We start from the raw sequence: 25,177 nt of genomic DNA on the forward strand, positions 1-25,177 counted from the left end.
GATTGGTCTGTTTCTTCGACCAGTGCTGTTGCTTGGTTATCTCCTTCACAGATATCCTTAAAGAGATATTTGATTGACATATATCGATGACACAACTCCACATTTATGTGTGCTTGGAATTTTACCAGGAGATCTTTGTTGTATGGTACAACAAATCCATTGTTCAACTTGACTCCTCCCTTGTCTATTTGGCGGCCATTATCTCGTCTCCTTACCTTGGGTAGTTGTCTTCATCAATGACCGTCTCATCACAGAATTCTTTTGGAAAGTAGTTACTGCACATATGTTTTTCCATGCAGGGTGACTTTGGATTTGCCTCTCCACATGGTCCGTGCATCATAAAATTCTTGACAGCTTCAAATGTTACTGGATCCCTATCCTTGTCCGGGATTTCAGCGCATATAATTTCATCTGTTTGTGAGGGCTTGAGATGCTTCCCTTTCTCTTTTCCGTCAAGGAATATTAGTATATGGGCATGTGGGAGTCCTCTCTTCTGGAATTCTATTGTGAAGATGACTGCATTTAAAAAAAATTATATTAGTAAATTACCGGTCATAAAAAAAGTGCAAGCATGTATTACTGATAAGTGATGATTTACTAATACTTACTTGCTTTAGTCTTTCCAAAATGTTGTTTTCTTTTAATATCAAACATGAGCTCTTTTAGCTTTATCATGAACACTCGAACTGCAATATCAGGTCGTTGTGCTGGTTTCTGGTTCCCGGCTTCATCTAGCATTAATTGAATCTCAGGCCAATTAGGGTTGCATGTGAATGTTACGAACAAGTCAGGATTTCCAGCATATTGCCATCGCATCTTGGTAGTTCTGCTCTATGTTTCGAGGACTTCTTGTGAAACTTGCTGGGAGTACTATTCTCCTCCCTACTTGCTCTGTCAGTGTGTCTCCTTTTCTGAATGCGTCGTGTAGTCCATCATAAAGTTCTGTTCTTAATTTTCCTTGATTTTTTCTGAACCAATTGAGTCTACACTGTCCGATGCATGTATAGACATCTACTATGAACGGCATTGATAGATTTCCACATGTTAGCAGCAACATTGACTGACCTGGGCGCTGTTGGAGATGATATGCATAGTATTCCAGCATGGTGATATATTTCTTGTTACTTGCACCTTTCTTTTTGTTGTATTTGATTCCAAGTCTATAACCATCTTCTCCATATGGGAAGAGCAATGGGTATTGCATGGCCATGAATTTGGATGGATTTCTGAAATTCTTTTAGGTTTCATATCTTTGTACTCGAGAACAATGTCACGCACATAATGTTTTTGGGTTGGATCTTTGACTATAAGTGCAGCAACTTCCGATGTTGATGGCATGTTATCTTGCCTCCCATCTTGATCCCTGTTGCCAAGTAAACATAGAGTGAAGTTGTCGTAGTCGTCTTCTTTAAATCTATCTCTTGCCATTCGGAATGATTGTGCTGGTGTGTTATTCTCGTCGAGCATGCTTAGTAGGCCACTGACAATTGTTTCATCTAGTGAGCCATCACGTCCACCAGATCTTGATGCTTCTACCCTGTTATGGATCTCATTATTCGTGTCATAGATATACAACTGCTGGAAACGAGGCTTATTTCCTTCTTGAGGTAGCAGGGTACCTATCTGGTGGCGGTTCTGGCCATTCAGTCGGAAAACATAAGGTCCATGCTCTTTATTTATTTTCTTATCTAAAGTAGCCCCCATTGATGTGAATGCAAACATGGAGTTGTAAGACCTAATGTTTTTCCGGTAGTTTGCTGATCTTTTTCCTCCATCTATTCTCAACAAACTCGTAAGGTATGGTGGCGGTTCTTTCAATGGTGGCAAGATAACCTGTCCTCGTTTGCAGCATATCCCAGAGATTGGCTCTCTACATCCATAAGATTGTATTTCTTCATGCCACATAAGTGCATCACTACAGGAATCAGCTACTTTGCCGTCCGCCACGGCGGACGGCAAAAGGCTCCGGCAAAGTAGGCTTCGGTAAATAGCTACTTTGCCGTCTGCTACTGATGGCAAAGTCTTTGCCGTCCGCCACAGACGGCAAAGAGAGCGCAGCAGACGGCAAAGTAGGCGGACGGCAATAATTGCGCTGTCAGTCCGTTAAGTGGCTAACGGCAGGCCTTTGCCGTCCGCCGCTGACGGCAAACTTTCTAGTGTCTTTGCCGTCCGCCGTATGATGTCATCTACACGTCACTACATGGCAGGTTCTTTGCCGTCTGCCACTGATGGCAAAGTCTTTGCCGTCTGCCACTGTAGGCAAACTGACCAAACGGGTCAGCTCCCAGGAAGCACAGCTGGATGCCACGTGCCTTCTTTGCCGTCCGCGGCAGACGGCAAAGAGGCCGTTGCCGTCGGTGGCAGACGGCAAAGAGCCTGCATATTGGCTCTTTTATCTGTTTTTTATTAAATCCAACAATTTTCATCACAAATATAGATGACATATATAGATATATTTCAAAAGGCCATTACAGAGCAAACATATAAGATATCCAACACATAACTTCATCATCCAACCATATATATTACATGCATAGTTCCATCATACATAACAAGTTCAACATAGAGGCATCCAACCATATATATTACAATAGTTTCATCCAACGATACATGCATAGTTCAACGATACAAAAGAAACAGAGAAAGGGATAAGGAGCACTCCATCTATGCAAGCTTTCGTCAAGTGAATGAACTCTGCAAAATGAAAAATAAGAAAGTTAAAACAAGAAGAGTAGAACAAGAAGAAGACTAGAACAAGAAGAGTAGAACAAGAAGAAGACTAGAACAAGAAGAGTATGTCATTTATGAGCTAACTTACGTGAAATGGATCATATATGAGCTAACTAAGTTGAAATGGGTCGTTTATGAGCTAGCTAAGGTGAAATGGATCATTTATGAGCTAACTTAGTTGAAATGGGTCGTTTATGAGCTAACTAAGGTCAAATGGATCGTTTTTCAGGTAACTAAGGTGAAATGGATCTTTTTTAGCTAACTTAGATGAAATGGATCATTTATGAGCTAACTTAGTTGAAATGGCTCGTTTTTTAGCTAACTTAGGTGAAATGGATCATTTATGAGCTAATCTAGTTGAAATGGATCTTTTTGAGCTAACTTAGGTAAAATGGATCATTTATAAGCTAATTTAGGTGAAATGGATCGTTTTTTAGGTAACCTAGGTGAAATGGATCGTTTATGAGATAAATTAGTTGAAATGGATCGTTTATGAGATAACCTAGGTAAGATTGGTCATTTTGGAGTTAACCTAGGTGAAATGGGTCATTTTAAAGCTAACGTAGGTAAAATGGATCATTTAGGAGCTAATCTAGGTAAAATGGGTCATTTTTGAGCTAACTTGGATGAACTGGATCATTTATAAGCTAACCTAGGTAAAATGGGTCATTTTAGAGCTAACTTAGGTAAAATGGATCGTCTATAAGCTAACTAAGCTAATTATGCAATTTTTGACATAAGTAAGCTAAGTACAGATCGTTTTAGAGCTAACTTAGGTAAAATGGATGGTTTTGGAGGTCAGTAAGCTTATTAAGTCATTTTGGAGGTGAAGAAGCTAAGTCTAGGTCATTATGGTAAGCATTGGAGGAAATAAAGCTAAGTCTAGGTCTTTATGCATGTGTTAAGCAAAACACTAGATAAACTTACCAAGATGTAGGAGGTGTAGGAGCGGGGTGGCTCGTGTTGGTAGCTGGAGAAGGATCGTGCGATGCTTGTCTGGAGTTACGCTGCACCAAAGATCATTTCCAATGTCTTGTTAGCATGATGACACTCAAATGTTAAGACTAGCAAGTAATGTCCATTCAATAAAACTCACCGTGGTCCCAGGAGCAATCACTGGCATCGGCGGAGCGGTCTGACCTGTCTTCTCGCACACAGACTGCACATTTGGTTTTGACGACTTAGTCATACTAGTTAGTAATGAGACAAACACTACATGAATGTTTTGGCTAATCTGCAGAAGAAACTTACCACAAGGAGCTCGTACATGGCCCTTGCCTGCATGTCATTCCGTGCCCTCTCCTCCTCCATCATCTTTGTCGTCCTCTCCTCCAACTCCCGCTGCCTCTCTGCCGCCTCCGCCAGAAGTTTCTCCGTTCTATCTCTCTCACTCTGTATAGCAGCCTGCAACACCACTCACATGACCATTTGTAATCATTGATGGAAGCGCACACAATGTAATGGAGAAAGATAACTGAGTACGTATCACTAACCTTGATGGCGAGTTGCACTGGCCGTTCACGAGGCCTTATCTCAGGAGCGGAGCTCGACTGGCGCGCCTTGATCTCCGGGAGAGTGCTAGGACAACGGATAAGTCCATCTCCAATGGCTATGGAGCCATGGGACCTCCCGCCACCAGATATCATCAACAGCTCTGGATCAATGGGACCCTGGCTCGGGTTAAAGTCCTCCCCTTTCCTCGCCTTCCCCTCATCTCTATATCTCACGAGCTTGTTGTGGGAGGAGATGTTGGTGAAGTTGTTTGCATCATCGAGGTCAGACTGAGAGAAAGCCTTGACTTTCTTGAAAGAGGCAGTGTGGGCCATGGCATACAGGTCGTACACCTCTGGCACCTTATCCGCCTTATTGTAGCGTGCCTGAAAGAGAGAAACAATGAAAATTAGTAATTAAAGGGCTCAAGCTAGCATGATGAATGAATTGCATGAATCATGAAGCAAACCACATACCCAGTTGCGCCCGAACTGATATAAGTTGGAGCTGCCTTGATGGTGTGGCACACCTTCCATTTGGGCACGTTTGTCCTTGGCCTCGTTGTGGAGGGCTAGCCATCGTTGTGAGCACCACTCATCGACCAACACCTCCCAACAATCCATCCGATCCACACACCATCTCGGAGGCGCCTAAGTTAGCAAATAGAAACTTGAGCGCTACGGCTAAGAATTAGTAAATGAAGGAACTTAAGTAGAGAAGGCCTTAAGAATTACCTTCATGTACTGCTCCTTACTCAGGAACTTATCGCGGCACGCCGGCTTGGTCTTCTTGATACCACGCAAGGCGTAGTAGTCTCGAACAGCCTGCACCCGAGCCTCGTGCCGTAAGTTCTGGAGTAGGCGCTTGCAGACGTTCTCAATAACATGTGCCGCGTCCTCCTCGTATCCCTCCTCACACCTGTAGAATGTCTGCAATCAAATGAGACAATATTGATTAGTACAATTAATAACTAGCTAGTTGAAGATTTTTAAATGTGTAAAGGAGAAATTACCCAGAACTTTCTGATCACCATGTCTGCCCTCGTGTTGCACACGACACCGTCGATAATCTCATCCAGCGGGGCCGGGGCAGCCACGTAGTGCTCCCAGCTCAATCCAAGCTCTGGAAGCCGACCCTCACCAGGCAACGTGACAAACCCCGGGAAGTTTTGCCGGCAAAGAACTCCAAGGACAGAGTTGGGCCGGCGGACACTATGATGGTGGTCCCAACCCCTGCAGCATGACAAGGCCAACGCATTAGTTATTTGAAAAAACGTGAATGCACAAGGTACAAAAATATTAAATGCACTTACGTACCTCTCCCCATCAGGGAAAATCAACCACCTCTGCTCGCAGGTCACCGGCACGGACGGGAGCCATGTAGCACCACGCTGGTAGACGGTGCCCCCCTCCTCCTCAAGATCAGTCGGCTCCCCGCCATCATCAGCATGGCCACTCGGCTTCTCGGGCTGATCCGGCCAGGTACCCCATCCGGACGTGTGCTCCTCCAGGGTCACGTGGGCCGAACTCTCGTGGGCCGAAGGCCAGTCGACCCGAGGCTCGTGGGCCCAAGACCCGTGGACCGGAGGCTCGTGGACCGGAGTCCGTGTAGCCTCCTCCTCGGACGAGTCCACCCTAGCAGTCACGTGCTCGGGTGAAACGGCTGGGGGTGGCGGCGAGGAAGGTGCCGTAGCAGTCACCCTACCTCCTCTCCCACGACCACGTGCCCCACCTCCTCCCTTCCTACCTCGTCCCCTGCTGGGCACCGCGGTCGACGAAGAAGGGCCCAGCAGTGTGGCCATACTGTCCAGCAACGCTCGGCGGAGAGGTGCGTCTGGAATGGAAGACCTCAGACCACGCTCCCGACCAGCGCCCACCATCTTTCAACACCTGCTATGACAAACAGTAAACGAAATTAGTACAACATAAAAAAAGACCGACATGAATAATAATATGTGTATCACTTAAGTGTATCATCATCAAGTACAACATAAAAAAATGTAATACCTGACACTACTAATAATCTCGATCAGTATCATCAATAAATGCATAACCATCATCATCACTATAATCAATGACGGGCTCATAGGGTTCATTGGCATCAACATGTGCAAGGCCACCTTGACGTAATCGGTCAAGCATTGACAGGTCATCCGCAGCAGTAACCTCTTCTTGTTCCGGCTCTTCTTGTTCCTCCTCTGGGGTGATGTCGGATTCATTGTCGCTGTCTACTTCAATGTTTTGGGGTGAAGTATAGCGGTTCTTGAAACGCTTTTTGGAAAGACGTGTCTCTTGGAAGAATTCTCCTTCATATGTGTCTGGGTTAATGTGAGGTTCATAATCCTCTTACTTTGGGGGAGAAAGTCTAGCACGTGGCGGCACTTCATAAACGACATCCCAACCTTTCAGATTTGGATTAGTTTGGCAGGCCCACGGTAGATAGAATACTTGGGTCGCCTGTTGAGCCATAATATAGACATCAGGAACATCTAAATGAGTGCTTTGGTTGATTTCAACTAGCCCTACATGTTCATGAGTCCTTCTAGTCTCCTTCGGCTGAAACCAATAACATTTGAAGACTACGACATTCGGTGGATTTTCACCATAGAACAGAAGTTCATAAATTGCTTCAACTCTCCCATAATACTCGGTACCTCCTTCGCCGATAGCAGATACACAACAATTTGTTGACTTTCGGTCGGCCATAGATAGCTCTTTGCCATAGGTACGAAAGTGATACCCGTTGATGTCGTACTTGTCAAATGAACGGACCTTATAGTCAAAACCATTAGCGACTTGTCTCAATTCGGCGTCCATAGACTCTGAATTAGCCTACAAGTTTAATATGAAAGGATTGTTGCATTATGCACAAATTAGCGAATGATATGAAATTGTCTAATAGAAATTACCGTTTGTTTGAACCAAGAGATGAAACCGGGATAGCCACCTCCTTGCTTTGCGAGAAGCTCATACTCTTCGACGGAATCCTTTTGGATCTCCGCTCCATACGAGAATATGGTGACGTATCGACTGTATGACATATCCAGGAATAAGAGTAGTTCAAAGGAAATATAAGTTGCGAAACAATGTACCGAGAACTTACTCGATGTACGGCCGCACTTCTATCAGGTTGTTGAAGATATACAACGAAATGGTCCGCCATTCTTCGTTATCCAAAGATACTGGATGTGAAACACTAGCTGGTGCGAGATTCCCTTTGAATAGGATGAGGTTGGATCCACCCTTTGTAGGCTCGTCAGCATTGTACCGAGGCTTCGGATTATGCAAATGACGATTTTTGGCTTCGTAGTGCGCTGTTACGAAGTTTGCCGCCTCCTCTGTGATGAATGCCTCAGCCATCGATGCTTCAATTCTACGTTTATTTTTACATTTTTCTCAAAGCGTCTTCTGCATCCTCTCAGTTGGGTAGCACCAACGATTTTGCACGGGCCCCCCCAATCTTGCCTCGGTCGGGAGATGCAAAATCAAATGCTGCATTGGATTAAAGAAGCCCGGTGGAAAGATCTTCTCTAACTTGCAGATCAACTCCGGCGCCAACTCTTCCATTTCTTCTAGCACGCCAGGCGATAGTTCTTTCGCACAAAGAACACGGAAAAAATAGCTGAGTTCTGCCAGTACTAGCCATTCATCCTCAGGGATGAAGCCACGCAACATCACCGGCATTACCCGCTCAATCCATATGTGCCAATCATGACTCTTGAGACCAAATATCTTCAGTTTATCAAGATTCGCTCCCCTCTTTAGATTCGCTGCATACCCATCGGGGAACATCAACTGCTGTTGCACCCACAAGAGAATTTCCCTCATAGCAGGCCTTCCAAGATTGAACCATGCCTTTGGCTTCGTCCAGTTCTGCTTTCCTTTCGGTTCTTTCATGTTTTGTAACGGCCTATCACATAGCGCCTCCAGATCGACTCTAGCCTTAGTATTATCCTTTGACTTCCCATTTATGCCGAACAATGTACCAAAAAGTGCCTCGGTGATATTCTTCTCAGTGTGCATCACGTCGATGTTGTGTGGGCAAAGGAGGTCTTTGAAGTAAGGCAGATCCCATAAGCATGTTTTGTGAGTCCACGCATGCTTAGTATTATACCCCTTGAAGTACCCTGGACGTTGTGGATCTGGCTCGAGAGCGTTTAACTGATCCAGGGTCTGTTGGCCTGTCAATGCAGGTGGTGCAGAGTTTTTGACAACTCTACCCCTGATGAGGTTCTTCTTGTCTTTCCTGAACTTATGGCGAGGATCCAGGAACTGTCTATGCATGTCAAAGCAAGAAAACTTGCGACCGGCCTGAAGCCAACGAAACTCAAGAGCTCCCTTGCATGTGGGGCACGGGAACCTTCCATGCACACACCAGCCAACGAATAGCGCATACGCCGGCAAGTCATGCGTCGAGTACATGTACCAGACACGCATTATGAAGTTCCGTTTGCTAAAGGCGTCGTATGTCTTGAACCCATTATCCCAGGCTTCTTGCAATTCGTCCTTAAGCGGCTGCATGTACACATTCATATTTTTGCCCGGATAGTTGGGTCCTGGAATTATCAACGTCAGGAAAATGTTCTTTCTTTGCATAATCTGTCCGGGGGGGAGATTGAGTGGAAAGACAAATACGGGCCAACAACTGTATTGGGCTGCCGTCATACCAAACACACTGAACCCATCCGTGCTGATGCCAACTCGAGGATGCCTCGGATCTGCCGCTTTGTCAGCATGTAATTCATCAAACCTTTTCCACGCAACACCATCCGATGTGTGTACCATCATCAGATTCCCATCTGCATCTAGTTCGGTTCTTTTGCCTGTTTTGTGCCATGTCATCTGTCTGGCCGTCTCTTCGACCATGAAAAGACGCTGAAGTCTTGGTACGATTGGCATATACCGAAGAACACTAACGGGGATTTTGGTCTGTGTCTTCTCACCCATACCGTTGTCTACCACAATATACCTGGAAGACTTGCAAATGGGACAATAGTTCAAGTCCACATAGTCAAGCCTAAATAAGGCACATCCTTTCTCACAGGCATGTATCTTCTCATAGGGCATCTTCAGTGCACGGAGGATTTTGTCCGACTGGTACAGGTTTGCAGGCATTACATGGCCTTTGGGTAGAAAGCGTCCAAATACTGTCATAATTGCGTCATAGCATTCTCTGCCCAAGTTGAACTGAGCCTTCAGAGCCATTACTTGTGAGATGGCATCCAACTGACAAAGCTCAGTCTGCTCGTGGAGCGGACGTTTCGAAGACTCCAACATTTCATTGAAGGCCTTTGCAGATTCCTCCATCTCCTCGTCCGAATCCCGAGCATCATCATAGCCTTGCACCATGTTTTCCATCCCGGTACCATGCTCGTCGGTGCGACGACGATCCACCTCAGCTCGGTCACGTTGGGCAGACTCACCATGAAATGTCCACACCGTATAATCGGGCGTAAAACCACTCTTCTGCAGGTGTTTGCCCATTTCAGCCTCTGTCTTCTTTTCCCAATTGCCGCACCGGAAACAGGGGCACCAGGTTTTCTTTTGGCCATTTGCAAATGCGGCTTGCACAAACCCCTTAGTTTTTGTGAACCATTCAGCGCTCCATTTGTTCTGACCAGTGTGACCGGTATACATCCAAGCACGGTCACTCATCTTGACTTTCAGAGCTACTGGACACACAACAATTATATATGTAATTCACCATGTATATATTCATCAGTTGATCTACTTTGTCAATTTTATTACGTCCATGCAACCTACACTCTAATAGGTAATGATAGGTCCTAATCCCACCCGTGTATGTGTAGATTGGGTTTATTTTCCCATGCTATGCTCCGGATCCGACGCAAAATTTCGGCAGCACCTCCCTGCTGTTCTCCTGATACACGTCTCTGCAATAAACAGAGAGGATGTGTACCCGGAGAACAACAGGGGAGGCACTGACGAAATATATGCGTCGGATCCGGAGCAAAGCATATGGAAAAACGAACCCAATCTACACATACTCGGGCTGTCCATGGATAGCGTTGGACAATTCGAAAGAATCAAGGTTATAAATATGCAAATGCATGCATATTTATAACTATGACGCTTTTGAACGGGAGACACATATTGGTTACGCATACTGATGATTCAAGACACATATATAGCTAGCTATCAAGTTTCATCGGAATAGATCAAATAATTAATGGGGGAGGAGGACTTGTCATTTGTGCTCACCCACGAACGAAGGGGCAGAGCTCGTCAAACGCACGGCGAGGTCGTCGAACACCAAACCTCGTAGCGATGAAACAACTGCACATTTAAAACTACACGATCAACACAATTATATATGATGTTTTTCATAACAAAATCGAAAAATATATGACCTAACTAATAATTCACAAATATATGACCCCGTCAGCCTCTGGAAGGCCAAAGAACACCTTTTCGGGAGGTGTGGGTGGTCGGGGTGTCCTGTCGGTGTCGGGGTGCCGTGTCGGGGTCTCGGGGTCGGGGTGTCGGGTCGGGGTGCCGGGTCGGGGTCGGGGTGCCGTGTCGGTGTCGGGGTCGGGGTGTCGGGTCCGGCTCGGGGTGCCGTGTCGGGGTCTCGGGGTCGGGGTGCCGGGTCGGGGTGCCGGGTCGAGGTCGGGGTGCCGTGTCGGTGTCGGGGTCGGGGTGTCGGGTCCGGCTCAGGGTCGGGGTGTCGGGGTCGGGGTCGGGGTCTCGGGGTCGGGGTGCCGTGTCAGTGTCGGGGTCGGGGTGTCGGGTCAGGCCCGGGGTCGGGGTCTCGGGGTCGGGGTGTCGGGTTGGGTGCCGGGTCGGGGTCGGGGTCTCGGGGTCGGGTGTCGGGTCAGGCTCGGGGTCGGGGTCTCAGGGTCGGGGTGTCTGGTCGGGATGCCGAGTCGGGGTCGGGGTGCCGTGTCGGTGTCGGGGTAAGGGTGGGTGTGGTGTCAGGGTGTCGGTGTCGGGGTGTCGTGTCGGTGTCGGGGTGTCGTGTCAGTGTCGGGGTCGGGGTCTCGGGGTCGGGGTGTCAGGTCGGGGTGCCGGGTCGGGGTCGGGGTGCCGTGTCGGTGTCGGGGTCGGGGTGTCGGGTCAGGCTCGGGGTCGGGGTGTCGGGGTCGGGGTCGGGGTGTCGTGTCGGGGTGCCGGGTCGGGGTCGGGGTGCCGTGTCGGGTCGGGGTCTAGGGGTCGGGGTGTCGTGTCGGGGTGCCGGGTCGGGGTCGGGGTGCCGTGTCGGGTCGGGGTTTTTTTCCTCTTTTTTCCTTTTCTTCTTCTTCATATTCTTCCTTTTCTTCCTTTTCTTCTTCCTTCTTCTTCTTCTTCTTCTTCTTCTTCTTCTTTCCTTTTTCCTTTTCTTCTTCTCCTCCTCTCCTCTTTTTTCTCTTCTTCTTCCTCTTCTTCTTTTTTCTTCTCCTCCTCCTCTTCTTCTTCTTCCTTTCCTTTTTCCTCTTCTTCTTCTCCTCCTCTCCTCTTTTTCTCTTCTTCTTCTTCTTTCCTCAAACTAAACTAAACCTAAAACTAAAACTAAAACTAAATCTAAACTAAACATAAACCTAAAACTAATAAAACAGAAAAAAAGGAAAAAACTAAGTCTAAACCTAAAACTAAACTAAAACTAAACCTAAAACTAAATCTAAACTAAAACTAAAAAAGAAAAAAACAGAAAAAAGGAGGGGGGCTCACCTGGGGCAGGGCCGGTGGAGGAGGGGGGCGGGGCGGTGGAGGAGCTGGCTGGGGCGACGGGGCGGCGACGGCGGGGGCGAGAGGCGGCGGCGGTGGGGTGGGAAGTGGGGCGAGGAGAGAACAGAGAGGGGCGGGGGGTATACGGGCCGTTAGATACTGCCTCTTTGCCGTCCGCCCCTCTTTGCCGTCCGCCTTTTGCCTCTTTGTCGTCTGCTGGCAGACGGCAAAGAGGTGGGCCGTTAAGTTTTTCCCAAACGGGCGGGGGGTGGGGGCCACCTCTCTCTTTGCCGTCTGCCAGCTGACGGCAAAGATTCTTTGCCGTCCGCTGGCTGACGGCAAAGACCTGGCGGACGGCAAAGAGCTTCTTTGCCGTCCGCCAGGTCTTTGTCGTCTGCTTTTTGGTAGCTCATGGCAAAGAGCTTCTTTGCCGTCAGCTAGCAGACGGCAAAGATCTGGCGGACGGCAAATTAGCTGATTCCAGTAGTGCATGGCAGTGTTGGCAGATGCATGTTGGCCCCCCAAAGTTCCATATCTTACTGGCATTGGAGTTATCATCCTTGCCTATTTCACCGTTATTGGTTCTAGCACGTTTTCTGCTCTTCTTGAGCTGAATTTGTGCTTTCCTCTTCATTCGTGTTGTTCTCGTTAATTCATCCCGTCGTCTCCGTTTCATCATCTGGTCAGCCATTATTGCACTGTCTACAGCTGATGATTCTGTCACTTGTGCTGGTTGATAGTTTGAATTTGCCCTTATCACTTGGCAATATCAGCGGGTACATGATTTTTGCAATATCGAGTCCAGAATTTGTTGATTCTGTATAGCTGAGGGCACTGCCTGGTAGAGCATCCTTTCCTTCTTTTTCATTTCCACTAGTTCTAGTACGCTTTGTCCCCGTCTTGAGTTCCCCTCTTGAGTTGAATGTATCATTTCCTCTTCACCCATGATGTTTTCTCCCATTCTTATAACACATAGCTTCCAATTTATTTTTGCTTGTACTTTTGCAGCCCGTGAGTATATTGTTCATCCGGTAGATTATGTAGTGATTGTAAATTATACTGGCATTCTTACTCTTTCTGCTCTTCCTGAGTTCTGGTCATACTTTTCTTCCACACAAACTTTCTAATAATTCTTTTGACTGGCTCTAATTGTCTTGGTCCCTGTTGGCCATTGTTCGCCTGGACACAAATGAGAATTCATTAGATTAACCGGAGCTGAATAATGTGCTAGATAAGCAAAAGTATGTAGGGTGCATGAATGGTCTTCTTGGCTTGATATAATAACTCACAGTTTTTTTATAAATATATGAAACCAAACAGCAAAATGAGTTAGTTAACGCAACACCTTCAAAATTATAATAAATATCCAGCAGCTGACTTGATATATATTTTTATACAACTGTTATGGTGATTGGCGATTTTATGAGCCGTCCATCCACCCTGATCTGACGGTGGGGAAATAGGAGTTACACGGAGTTACAAAACTAAAATTACAAGAAATTACCCACCGTTACAAAATTTTAGTGGGACCAGTTGATTTTTTCAAGGGTAAATCCGTCACACGATAGCCTGCGGTGCCCACATTGAACCCACGTATCTACCTAGCCGGCCACGCCGCCGCGGGGATTAGGGATCGCCACCGCATGGCTCCGCCATGGCCACGTTGCCGCCATCCACCTCTGCCATGGCTGGCCTAGCGCCGCCGTCCACGTGCGCCATGACCGACCTAGCGCCTCTGTCCACCTCCTCCGTGGCTGCCATGGCGCCGCTGTCCACCTCCCCCATGTCCGCCCCGCCTACCTCCACCGTGCTCAGCCCAGTGCCGTTGTTTACCTCGACCATGGCCCCCAGCAGTTCTTCCCATCACCAATCCATCCCCCTATCCGACCATTCCCATCGCCGGCAAGGTCCGCTGGAAGAGGCTGACATGAATCCCCAAGATCAAGATCCAAGAGGACTAGATGATTGCAGCGTTAGAGAAGAATTTGTAACAATCTACAATAAGGTAAACCCCCTCTTCCAATTAGCATAAAAGCTCCAAGTTCTCCCCTTTGTTCTCCAATTAGCATATTCTCTGGATGGTCTGCAGGTTCGAGTAGGAACACGAACACATCAATGAGGTCTTGTTTCATTAGGATAATAGAACACATAATCTGTACAAATAGGATGTAGTATTTTCATTTGCTGAGTTGATGAATAAGGTTTAGTTCATCTTATACCAGAATGGCATGAATCATGATACCGATGTGCTTCCGTGGTAAACATAATTCTAGAACACTAGAAACTCCACATATGTGTACTAGATAGCAGGAGATACAAGAGGAATATTACAAGTGTTGAAAATTAATAGTAACTAGTAGGCTACAGAGTTTATGTCACTAAATTCATACTTGCAGATCTAGCATAAAAATGGTTAGTATAAGAAGTAATATTTTCTTCTGTTCATGTACTCAAAATGTAAAATAAATTATCACTAGAACTATCCGAAGAGAAAATATTCTAAATCAAAAGGAAATGGTTGAGTCTCCAAGGAAATAAGTGGTTAAAAGACAAGGAAATCATGTAGGTCATAATTTACATTTCAAGTCATACATAGAAATTAAGCGGTAGAACTGACTGATTGGAATCCTCTGAAACTAAATATGCCCAGTTTGCTAGACACATTTAACTTGCTCACTTCATTCTGCTTACATTACTTCATGTCCTCTTATGACGCCCCCGATTCAATCGTACACTAATCATACACGCAAACGTGTACGATCAAGATCAGGGACTCACGGGAAGATACCACAACACAACTCTACAAATAAAATAAGTCATACAAGCATCATATTACAAGCTAGGGGCGTCGAGGGCTCGAATACAAGAGCTCGATCATAGACGAGTCAGCGGAAGCAACAATATCTGAGTACAGACATGAGTTAAACAAGTTTGCCTTAAGAAGGCTAGCACAAACTGGGATACAAATCGAAAGAGGCGCAGGCCTCCTGCCTGGGATCCTCCTAAACTACTCCTGGTCGTCGTCAGCGGGCAGCACGTAGTAGTAGGCACCTCCGGTGTAGTAGGAGTCGTTGTCGACGGTGGCGTCTGGATCCTGGGCTCCAACATCTGGTTGCGACAACCAGGTAGAAGGGATAGAGGGAAAAGAAGGAGAAGCAACCATGAGTACTCATCCAAAGTACTCGCAAGCAAGGAGCTACACTACATATGCATGGGTATATGTGCAAAGGCCATATCGGTGGACTGAACTGCAGAATGCCAGAATAAGAGGGAGATAGCTAATCCTGTCAAAGACTACGCTTCTGGCAGCCTCCGTCTTGCAGCATGTAGAAGAGAGTAGACTGAAGTCCTCCAAGTAGCATCGCATAGCATAACCCTAACCGATGATCCTCACCTCGTCGCCCTGTGAGAGAGCGACCATCGGTTGTATCTGGCACTTGGAAGGGTGTGTTTTATTAAGTATCCGGTTCTAGTTGTCATAAGGTCAATGTACAACTCCAAGTCGTCCTGTTACCGAAGATCACGGCTATTCGAATAGATTAACTTCCCTGCAGGGGTGCACCACATAACCCAACACGCTCGATCCCATTTGGCCGGACACACTTTCCTGGGTCATGCCCGGCCTCGGAAGATCAACACGTCGCAGCCCTACCTAGGCACAACAGAGAGGTCAGCACGCCAGTCTAAATCCTATGGCGCAGGGGTCTGGGCCCATCGCCCTTTGCACACCTGCACGTTGCGAACGCGGCCGGAAGCAGAACTAGCCCCCTTAATACAAGAGCAGGCTTACGGTCCAATCCGACGCGCGTCACTCAGTCGCTGACGTCACGAAGGCTTCGGCTAATACCATGACGTCGAGTGCCCATAACTGTCCCCGCGTAGATGGTTAGTGTGTATAGGCCAGTAGCCAGACTCAGATCAAATACCAAGATCTCGTTAAATGTGTTATTTTAAAATAACCGCGAACGCCGACCAGGGCCAGGCCCACTTCTCTCCTAGGTGGTCTCAACCTGCCCTGTCGCTCCGCCACAAAGATCCACCCAGAGGGCCGTCGGGACAAAGGTCCTTTCAGCCCCCAATCCGTGAATCACTCGCGGGTACTCCACGAGCCAACCCGACTTTAGTCATCACATGTATCATGTATAAAGTATAGGTATATACCCGTGATCAACTTCCGAGTGATCACGGCCCGATAGTATAGCATGGCAGACGGACAAGAATGTATGGCCACTGATGATAAACTAGCATCCTATACTAAGCATTTAGGATTGCAGGTAAGGAATCAACAGTTGTAGCAACAATGACAGGCTATGCATCAGGATAGGATTAACGGAAAGCAGTAACATGCTACACTACTCTAATGCAAGCAGTAGAGAGAAGAATAGGCGATATCTGGTGATCAAGGGGGGGGGCTTGCCTGGTTGCTCTGGCAAGAGAGAGGGGTCGTCATCGATGTAGTCAATCACAGGGGTATCATCGTCGGTCTCGGGGTCTATCGGAAAGAAGCAACGGAGGGGAACACAATAAATAATAGAGCAATCAAAGCATCTCAAAGCATAACATGGCAATACGCGGCGCTAGAGGTGACCTAACGTAGTACTAGGTGACACCGACAAAGGCGGCAAACATCCGGAAAAGTATTCCCGGTGTTTCTCATTCTCGGACAAACGGACCGGAGGTGGATTATTGCATGTTCGCTATGCTAGAGACGTGTGGTGAACGAATGGACTGCGTATTCGGATTCGTCTCGTCGTTCTGAGCAACTTTCATATATAAATTATTTTCATCTGAGTTACAAATTATTTTATATAATTTTTCAAAGTTGTAAAGATTTCCTAGATTTTCTTGAATTAATATTATTTCGAATTAAAATGGGAAAAGCTAGGTGTACACAGCAAGTGTACACAGGAGTAGGCGCAAGAGGCTGACAATGGGGGCCAGTGGACTAGGTAACTGCCCAGTCAGCAGTCAACATTGACTATTGACCGGTCATCTAACAAGTGGGGCCTACATGTCATATGCACAATCTGTAACTGAATTTATCTATTATTTTAATTTACTAATTAGCTAGCCGGTCCCACATGTCATTGGTTGGAGTTAATTAAAAGGTTTATTTAACAAAGTGTGGCCCCACACGTCATGAGGCTATACCAAAACATTAATTAGTCTACTAAGCTAGACTAACACTGCCGGCCTCATCCAGAGAGCCGGCCATCCATCACACGGTCATGCACAAAGGCACAGGCCATGGCCATGGTCAGCAACAACGTATAATAGCAGCAGCTAAGCACGAGGAGCAGTAGCGCAACGCAGCAGCTAGCGAGCAGCATCAGTAGGCGAGCAGCAGTGATTAGCAGCAACACCTAGCAAGCAGCGTAGGAGAGCAAGCATCGCAGGAGAGCAGCAGCTCATCAACAAGAGCAGCGGCGGTAGGAGAGCAGTACACGGCAAGAGCAGCAGCAGCACACACGCGAGGAGGCGGTAGGCGACGGGGCAGCGGGGACGGGCGGTGCGGCAGCTCGTAGAGGCGGGCGCCGACGTGGCACGAGGCCAAGGCGCGCGGGATGCAGGCGTGGTCGCGATGATGAGCAGCGACGGGGGCACGGGTCACGCGCCGGCAAACGGGCTCGGGGGCGGCCATGGGCGCGCACTGTAGGCGCCAGGGGCGCGGTCTAGGGGCCTCAGGCGCGGGCGCAGGCAACAGGAGCGGCTAGTGGGTGCCGGACCGAAGCTCCAGCCGAGCGCTGTCCAAGGGAAGCTACGGCGAAAACGACACGGATCAGAACCGAGGGCGAGGGGATGGAACGAGGAGCTCACCACCGAGCTCGTGGAGGTAGTCAGGGAAGCCGGGGCTGGCCGGACGCGTCGCAATCGTCGTCAAGAGGCGGCGGCCGTGGCGGGGAAGACGACCCGGTTGCGGCGATTCGGCACGGTTCTGCTTGATCCAGTGGGCGTGGTGGATGAAGACGAGCGCGGGGAAGTTGATGGATATCCCTGCGTGGCTCCGGACGACTCTGGCCACGACGACGATGATGGCACGGTGATGGCCGAGCTCGGGCGGCGGCTCGTGCGAGAGGGAGAGGGGCGAATGGGTATTAGGGTTCCAGGCGCCGTGGGAAGGGGGCGCCGGTCTTATAGGCGAGGTGGTCACCGGGGAGCGCCGCCGGATGGCCGCCACGCACGGCCATCGCCGGTGGATGGCCGCCACGGCACCCCTGCCTCCTGTAGCGAGAGGTGGGAGGCAAGTGGGGATTGGCCTGGGACGTTTTGCTAGATGGGCCAAGGGGCCCAATAGATTAGGTTTCTTTTCTTTTTACTAGTATTTTTCCATTTACTTTCCTGTTTATTTGTTAAGCTACTATTTTATACTATATTTTAGCATAAAAATACTTTTGAAAGATGTAAAACCTTCCATATGATTACTATGCATTATTTTGCACTGTCACAAAAAGTTTGGGTTCAAAATAATTTATTTAGTTCGAGTTTATATTTAAATGGGATAAAAAGGTGTTGTTGGTCCACTGTTTTAATATCCAGGGGAAATTTTATATAAAAACAAAATGTTAATTATTTCATGAAAAATTGTTAGTGAATATTTGCAACCTAACCCACATTTTTACTTTGCCATTTGAAAACTTTATGTATTTGACTTTAAATTAGATTTGAATTCGAATGGGATTCAAATTATCGCGAGATTGACAACAGTAATCATGGTGACATGGCATCATTAGTAGAGGGTCACTATAGCTTAATTATCTGGGCGTTACACCTCTAGTCTCTGCATACTTTCTGATGAATTTCTAAAGCTCTGTTTGCCTATCTTGGATTGCAACTAACCTGAACTCTTTGCATTGCGGTGTCATGCCCAACTAAATTCCACAACAAGCTAGCTTGAACTATCTGAATAGCTTGAATTGCAGAAGCAGTAGCAGTAGCAGTCAGTACTGAAGTTGATCTACTAGGATGATTTTATATTTATGTCTCAAAATTTCTGGTGCCTCTCGCTTCATAAGAAAATATTAAATCTCTCATATATCACGTGTTTATCTGGAAGCCGCTCCATTCTTTGTTATATACTTCTGTTTAACCCAGTATCACATTATATATGTACCGCTACTACTGTTTTCTAAATGCATTTACTTCGGTGTTCACAGAGTCTTTTGAGTATGCTTTTATTTCCGGAGGACGCATCCTGAGTGACTACACATGAGCAGTTTTTCTTGCTCCAGGGTCGAGCCTCAGAACAACTAGTTAGTAAGTTTTTTTTTTGTTCTTCACGTAATTGATTACCACAATTAATCTCATAATTTCTGTGTTTTTTATTTTGTAGACCTGGACATATACGAAAGCACATCATTAGAGCCAGAGGGAGAAGATCAAGGTATATGTGATAATTTATATTCCCTAGGAAAATATACGATGAGGCTCCAGTCAACATATCCTTACCTGGGAAGATATTTGGCGGAAGTGCTCTCTCCTAGCTGTGAGATATAGTATCTTCTCGTGGAGGTGTGGATCAAGGACCCCTCCAACGTGCAAAAAATTGGCACATGGAGCTGCCGGAGCCAGACGGCCCAGCCTCACCGCTGGTAGAAAAGCGCGGGATGGTGCATGGCGTCCTCATCTATGTTGGATCAGTGGAGGATCACAGCACCACGTTGATATGGAAAGAGATGATTTGGCAAAGAAAAGACATATCTACTTTGCAATTACTATACTTTGTCTATAAGAAGTTACTGCACATATGCATTTCCCTATCAGTATTCTGCAGCTAAACGAGGAAACTTAGTATGTATGATTTGTCATAAGTTGGAACCAGCAACTGCTTCTTCCATCTGTTCTTCAATCTGTAGTCCATATATTTTGCTTATAACTATACATCAGTTCCTACCTTAGACAGAGGCTGAGCTTCTTGTTTCAAAAACTTGGAAAACACTTGTGATGCAGTGGCAACCCGCGGGGCATAAATAATCTACATTATAATGTCACTAAAGGAAATCACCTAAAATAGATACTACAACTCAAAGTTGTATTATCGACACTTATAGGCATGAACGACTGATACTTGTAAGCCTATGAGCTCGAACGAGTGAGATCCATACTTCTGAGCCTGAACGCCTCAGAGCTATACTTGCCAGTCCGGACGACTAAGAGCAGTACTTTTAACCTTGAACAGCTACAATCGGTACTTGTGAGCTCGGACGACTCAGAGAGTGGTACTTTTGACCTAGGACGACTCATGGTTATTCGTAGTGGTGCATGTGGGGCCTGACGACCCAGAGTGATTTCTAGTGGTATTTGTTGGTAAGAGTTATTGAGAGTGACTACTAGTAGTGCTATTGGTGGCCTGGATAGCGTAGAGAGGTATTGGTGGCCCGGACGAGCCATAGTGGTACTTATGGGTACACAACTAGCACTATGGGTCGTTCGATCTACTAGGACTCTGGATCCCACAAGTATCGCTCTTAGTCATCCGGAACCACAACTACCTTAACAGGTAGTCTCAACACACTAGCACAACTGTACTTGTGGGCCCAGACAAGTAAGATCGTTACTTGTGAGACCGAACAAGTAAGATCAGTACTTGTGGGCCCGAACAACTAAGATCGATACTTGTGAGCTTGAACGAGTAAGTTCGGTGCTTGTGGCCCTGAATGACTGAGAGTGGTACTTGTGGGCCCAAACGACTAAGAGCGGTATTTTTGGGCATGTATGCGTAAGACCAGTACTTGTGGACTTGAAAGAGTAAGAGTGATGCTTGTGCACCTGAACAACTAAGACGGGTACTTGTGGGTCCAAACGACTAAGATCGGTAGTTGTAGGCCCGGACGATTAAGATCGATGCTTATGGGTCCAAACGACTAAGAGCAATACTTGTGGGCCCGAACCACTAAAATCGGTACTTGTGGACCTTGGTGAAGATGATCGATACTAATGAGCCCGAACGAGTAAGATCGTTACTAGTGAGCCCGAACAAGTAACATCGGTACTTGTAGGCTCGGACTGCTAAGATGGATACTTGTGGGCCCGAACCATTAAGAGAGATACTTTGGATCCGAAGGACTAAGATCTGTTCTTGTGGATCCAGACGACTAAGATCGGTACTTGTGGACCCTGGTGAGTAAGATCGATATTAGTGAGCCCGAACGAGAAAGATCGATACTAGTGACCCTGAACGAGTAAGATCAGTGCTTGTAGGCTCGGACTAATAAGATCAATACTTGTGGGCCTGAACCACTAAGAGCGATACTTATGGGTCCTTCTAAGTTTGGTACTAGTGAGCCCAAACGAGTATGATCATTCTGCACGCAGAGAGAACTTAAGAACGAGGATGATGTTGAATGGTTCATTAGTAGGCTTTAAGTTTTTGTTAGTAGGCTTTGAATTTTTGTCTTCCATATTCGCACGGGTCAGGATGAAAGGTATCCTTAGTGACATTCACTTCAAGTTTTGTTCTCCAAAGGATGAAATGATGTGAGAATCTTTTTTATCTATGTTTCAAATCGTCATATTATAATTTCCAATATATCTCGAGTTCCAACCTTCTCTCGAACTGAACCACTTTGTGAATACTGGTTTTCCCTTCAAATTTCCACTTAAAAGAGTGTTGCCTGCACAAACATATCATTTACACTAAACTGGAACATGCGTGTCTCCAACAGTGCTTTTACATTAAACTGTATTTTTTTCTTCTGATATGACAGTGTTAGCTTTAGTAAACTATAGGTTGTAAGTGTGACAATATTTTAGTAAAACTTCTACTGATGATCGTCACCCATTAACTCCACACCTGATTCCTTTGTGCAGCTAGCCGTTCTCAGTCTCGGGACATGACCGAATCACAAACCACAGTAACCTGAACCTTGAACATCCTGCGGATCATCTGTCCACTCAATCTTCTCATCACGAAGCAGCAAATCATTTCCTGCTCATCATGAAGTAGCAAATCAGTTCCGTGCTAGACCACCCATCGCCTACGTCCACTCATGGCTCACAAAAACATAAACAAAAGTTGGTAATATATATAAGCATCCTATTCTAGACCTCCAGATCCCATGCCAAGAAAACTGCACAGAGGTGAAGGCTGGTGAAAAACTAGACATGAAGCCTTTTTGTCAGCTAAGTTTAAGTTGATTCAGACAACGCTCGCAACAAAGGGAGAGGATGAACAATGATGGCACTATGTACCCTTTTTCATTCATGGACATGATATGAGAGCAATGCGGGTATTCATGGCCCCCATTTTTTTCCCAAGCTTTTAGACTGCAAACAGAGAAGTAAAATTGTGCCAAGGACTACTGATCATTGTTGTCTGAAAACACGGGAGAGAGATCAGAGTTCAGAGAACATCGTCAACACCTGCAAAGGACAGAGGACAACGAATCACATTTTTGTTCAACCCACTACCCATTTTTGTTCTAACAAGGAAAATTATGTCACTAAGAAAATCAATAACAATCTAGCTATTGCAGTGTCCTGCTATGTAGCATGCAATCAACCATTGAAGTTTTCATCGAAACAGGTCACATTCTTATGCTGACTGGAAGTAATGATCCTGACAGGTCGAAAATAATGATCACTCATCCTACAGGTCGGAAATAATGATCAATGAGGTGCTACATGTCGGAAATACAGTACACTTCTTGCTTTTCACTCATCCTACAGACCGGAAATAATGGTCAATGAGATGCAGCTGCAGGTAAGTTTGTCACAACATGATATTTAATATCGTAATAAACTATAATTGGCATGAACTCTGGGTGATCCACACAGCTATAGTAAGTTAGGTAGTAACCAATTTATTCTAGTTGCAGCGAGCATAAAGAGAAAAACAACTAGTTATTAATAACAGTGGCGAATCTTACAGAATCTATGCTTAGAAGCCAACTCTTGCATGCTCTAACAGATAAATAGCAAAATAAGGAATTTCAGCAGCAACAAAAAGCATTAGAGACCGCTCGATTAAACATACAAAAGTCAATGGTTAATTAATATGTCAGGAAATTTGGATGACCGGACATATCTTGCAGAATATACTTGCTAAATTAGGCAATGCCTGTATGGTAAAAAAGGTGGTTAGGACTATGAGGGAAACAATTTAGTGCACTTGTCTTTTTTGTCTAACAATGTTCTTATTTGTGCAATAGCCCTATCCAGAAACAATGAGATCCTTTTCTAGTTTTATGGTATTAATAGTTGCTAGATCAAATATAGTAGTTAAATATTCTTGAAAATTCCTTATGTTAGAGTGGAAGCTTTGGAAAGTTAGTACTAAGGAGCTAGATGAAGGGGAAGAAACTAAAGGATTAACTAGGCAGATAAAGATAAATTGTGCATACTTTTCTAGTCAGTTGCGGGGAGGTCTAGATCCAGTTGCTCCCAACCTCATGAAGCTAACAATATGTTGCAGTCTCTGACCAATCTCCAGTTGCATCCCTGCTCGCCCGCCGTAGCACTTACAACTGCGGCTCCTTCATCCTCCCTGTCCTCATATCTCTTGATTAGTTGGGATCTGCAGATAGTACTGATATGATATAGAGACAGCAGATGCAAACAATATAATTTCTTTACTACAAATAGAAGCGTAATACCTAAACGGATCAATGTAGAAGAGAAGACCAAACTGGCAATAGCAGCTGGAGTTATGTTGGAGATGGAGTAGTAAGGTCATTCCATGCTCACGGCGTCCAAAAAAATGCCCAGGGCGTCTCCTTCCACCCCAGCCTTGCCGTTGTACTCCACCATGCTCCTCCACGTCCCCGAGGATCCTGCACCGGGCGGCATGCACGGCAGTGGATGCAGCCTCGGTGCCTTCACCGCGGACCCGCTCACGCCGTTTCACGATTCATGAGGGACCCGGCGGGAGTGGGAGCGGGAGATTAATCCGAGGGCCAAGGAGGAGACCTTCTGGGGAAGGGGCGCTGATGGCGGGAGAAGCTGGAAGTCATGGTCGGAGCCACTGGCAGGCGAAGTGGCGGCGGCCGCCGGCGGCTCTAGGGTTAGCATCGCCCGCAAGGAGGGTGAGAGGATTCGGAATGAGGGATGGACTGTCTTGGGCCTTGCTTGGCGTGGGCACGCTTGATGCTTCAACGCGGGACAGATAGGACTATTATACCCTTATTATAAAAAATAATACTTTTAAGTGAGTTTTTCAGATCTAACGGACAGAAAAATCTTGAGGTGGAGTTACGTGAAATTACGAGGCGTAACTCGCCAACCACCCTAAAAGAGCTCATATTTTTAAGTCAGTGCACCAAGTTAAATCCTGCTGAAGTTGGCGACAATTTAAATTAGTGTTGAAGATGGCCATAAAAATTCAAATTAAATCCATGTTGTTGCCTACTTGTCTGCTTCAGGGACTCTTTGATTCATAGGAAAAGGAGAGGAAAATCATAGGAATAGGAAATTTTCCTATGGTGGCAATATTCATCCGTTTGATTCAAAAGAATTGACCATAGGAAAAATGGAGGTATTTTTCCTTTGGATTGAGTTTCATAAGGAAAAACGAAGAAATTTTACAATCCGCTCCAACCTCTTTTTTACATTCCTGTGCACAAAGAACGAGACAAAAAGCCATAAGTAGCATAATATCAACTCCATTTTATTTTTGCATATGGCTTAACCTTAATTTGACCATGTATTTCAGGATTCCTGTGTTTTTCCAATTCCTGTGAATCAAACATCCAATTCTGTAGATTCCTGTGTTTGCCTATTCCTATGTTTTTGAAATCCTGTGAATCAAAGAGGGTTAGGCCTCTTTTGGTTCATAGGATAGGATTATCGTAGGAATAGGAATCTTGTAGGAAATGAGATGACATGTATCTCAAATTCTATGAGTAGGAATAGGAAACAAGATGTCATTTGGTTAACACCAAAGGAATTTTTCCATTGAGTCTAGGCTCATTTTTATTTTCCTATGAAATGTGGAGGATAGGAACCAATCCTATATAGGAATAGGAATCCATTCCTATGAACCAAAGGGCTCTAAAGAAAAAAATTCTATAAGAATCCTATCCTCTAGAATTCCTATGAAATTCCTCCAAACCAAAGGAGGCCTTAAGAGGCCCATCATTTATTCTTCAATTGTTGCTTACTTGTCTGCTTTTTAGTGTTGAAGATGCCCATAAAAATTCAAATTAAACCCATGTTTTTGCTTACTTGTCTGCTTCAGTCATTTGTTCTTCAATTGTTGCACGAGGGCAGCTGTTTTTACATTGTTAATACAAACAGGCTCAAGGCTTGTGAAAGAAACTAGTACTAGAGCTACGTGAACTTTGATTCCCAATTCAAAA

The 25,177-nt window shown here is 45.9% G+C and overlaps 1 protein-coding gene, 1 long non-coding RNA gene and 1 pseudogene across 3 annotated transcripts; all 3 read right to left on the bottom strand.

Annotated features, from left to right (window-relative positions):
- Positions 1 to 597: 597 nt before the first annotated feature.
- On the bottom strand, positions 598 to 1,905 carry LOC147990769 (uncharacterized; annotated as a pseudogene).
- Positions 1,906 to 14,692: 12,787 nt separating this feature from the next.
- LOC147990770 (uncharacterized) lies at positions 14,693 to 18,737 on the bottom strand. The gene is made up of 4 exons (XM_087538384.1): positions 18,723 to 18,737; positions 17,703 to 18,189; positions 16,303 to 16,377; positions 14,693 to 14,993 (listed from the first exon to the last, which is right to left on the bottom strand). The coding sequence occupies exons 1-4, from the start codon at positions 18,735 to 18,737 to the stop codon at positions 14,893 to 14,895; spliced, it is 678 nt and encodes a 225-aa protein (XP_087394510.1). The 3' UTR covers positions 14,693 to 14,892.
- Positions 18,738 to 21,470: 2,733 nt separating this feature from the next.
- On the bottom strand, positions 21,471 to 23,951 carry LOC147990771 (uncharacterized). Of its 2 annotated transcripts, XR_015609668.1 has the most exons (4): positions 23,477 to 23,951; positions 23,225 to 23,397; positions 22,074 to 22,244; positions 21,471 to 21,810 (listed from the first exon to the last, which is right to left on the bottom strand). It is a non-coding gene; the product is annotated as an uncharacterized LOC147990771 (long non-coding RNA). The 2 variants fall into 2 exon arrangements; XR_015609667.1 differs by having other exon boundaries at positions 21,471 to 22,244.
- Between the last annotated feature and the right edge of the window lie 1,226 nt (positions 23,952 to 25,177).

Source organism: Triticum urartu, chromosome 1A (assembly GCF_056163025.1).
Source record: "Triticum urartu cultivar PI428250 chromosome 1A, HENAU_Tu73, whole genome shotgun sequence".
NCBI classification, from domain to species: domain Eukaryota; kingdom Viridiplantae; phylum Streptophyta; class Magnoliopsida; order Poales; family Poaceae; genus Triticum; species Triticum urartu.

What these genes read in the sequence shown, in the direction of transcription:
- LOC147990770 (XM_087538384.1), bottom strand. An exon ending in CTACCTCCACGAGCTCGGTG is followed by an intron (nt 16,378 to 17,702) that starts GTGAGCTCCTCG and finishes TCTTTCCGATAG; the next exon opens with ACCCCGAGACCGACGATGAT. An exon ending in TCTCTTGCCAGAGCAACCAG is followed by an intron (nt 14,994 to 16,302) that starts GCAAGCCCCCCC and finishes TGTCGCAACCAG; the next exon opens with ATGTTGGAGCCCAGGATCCA.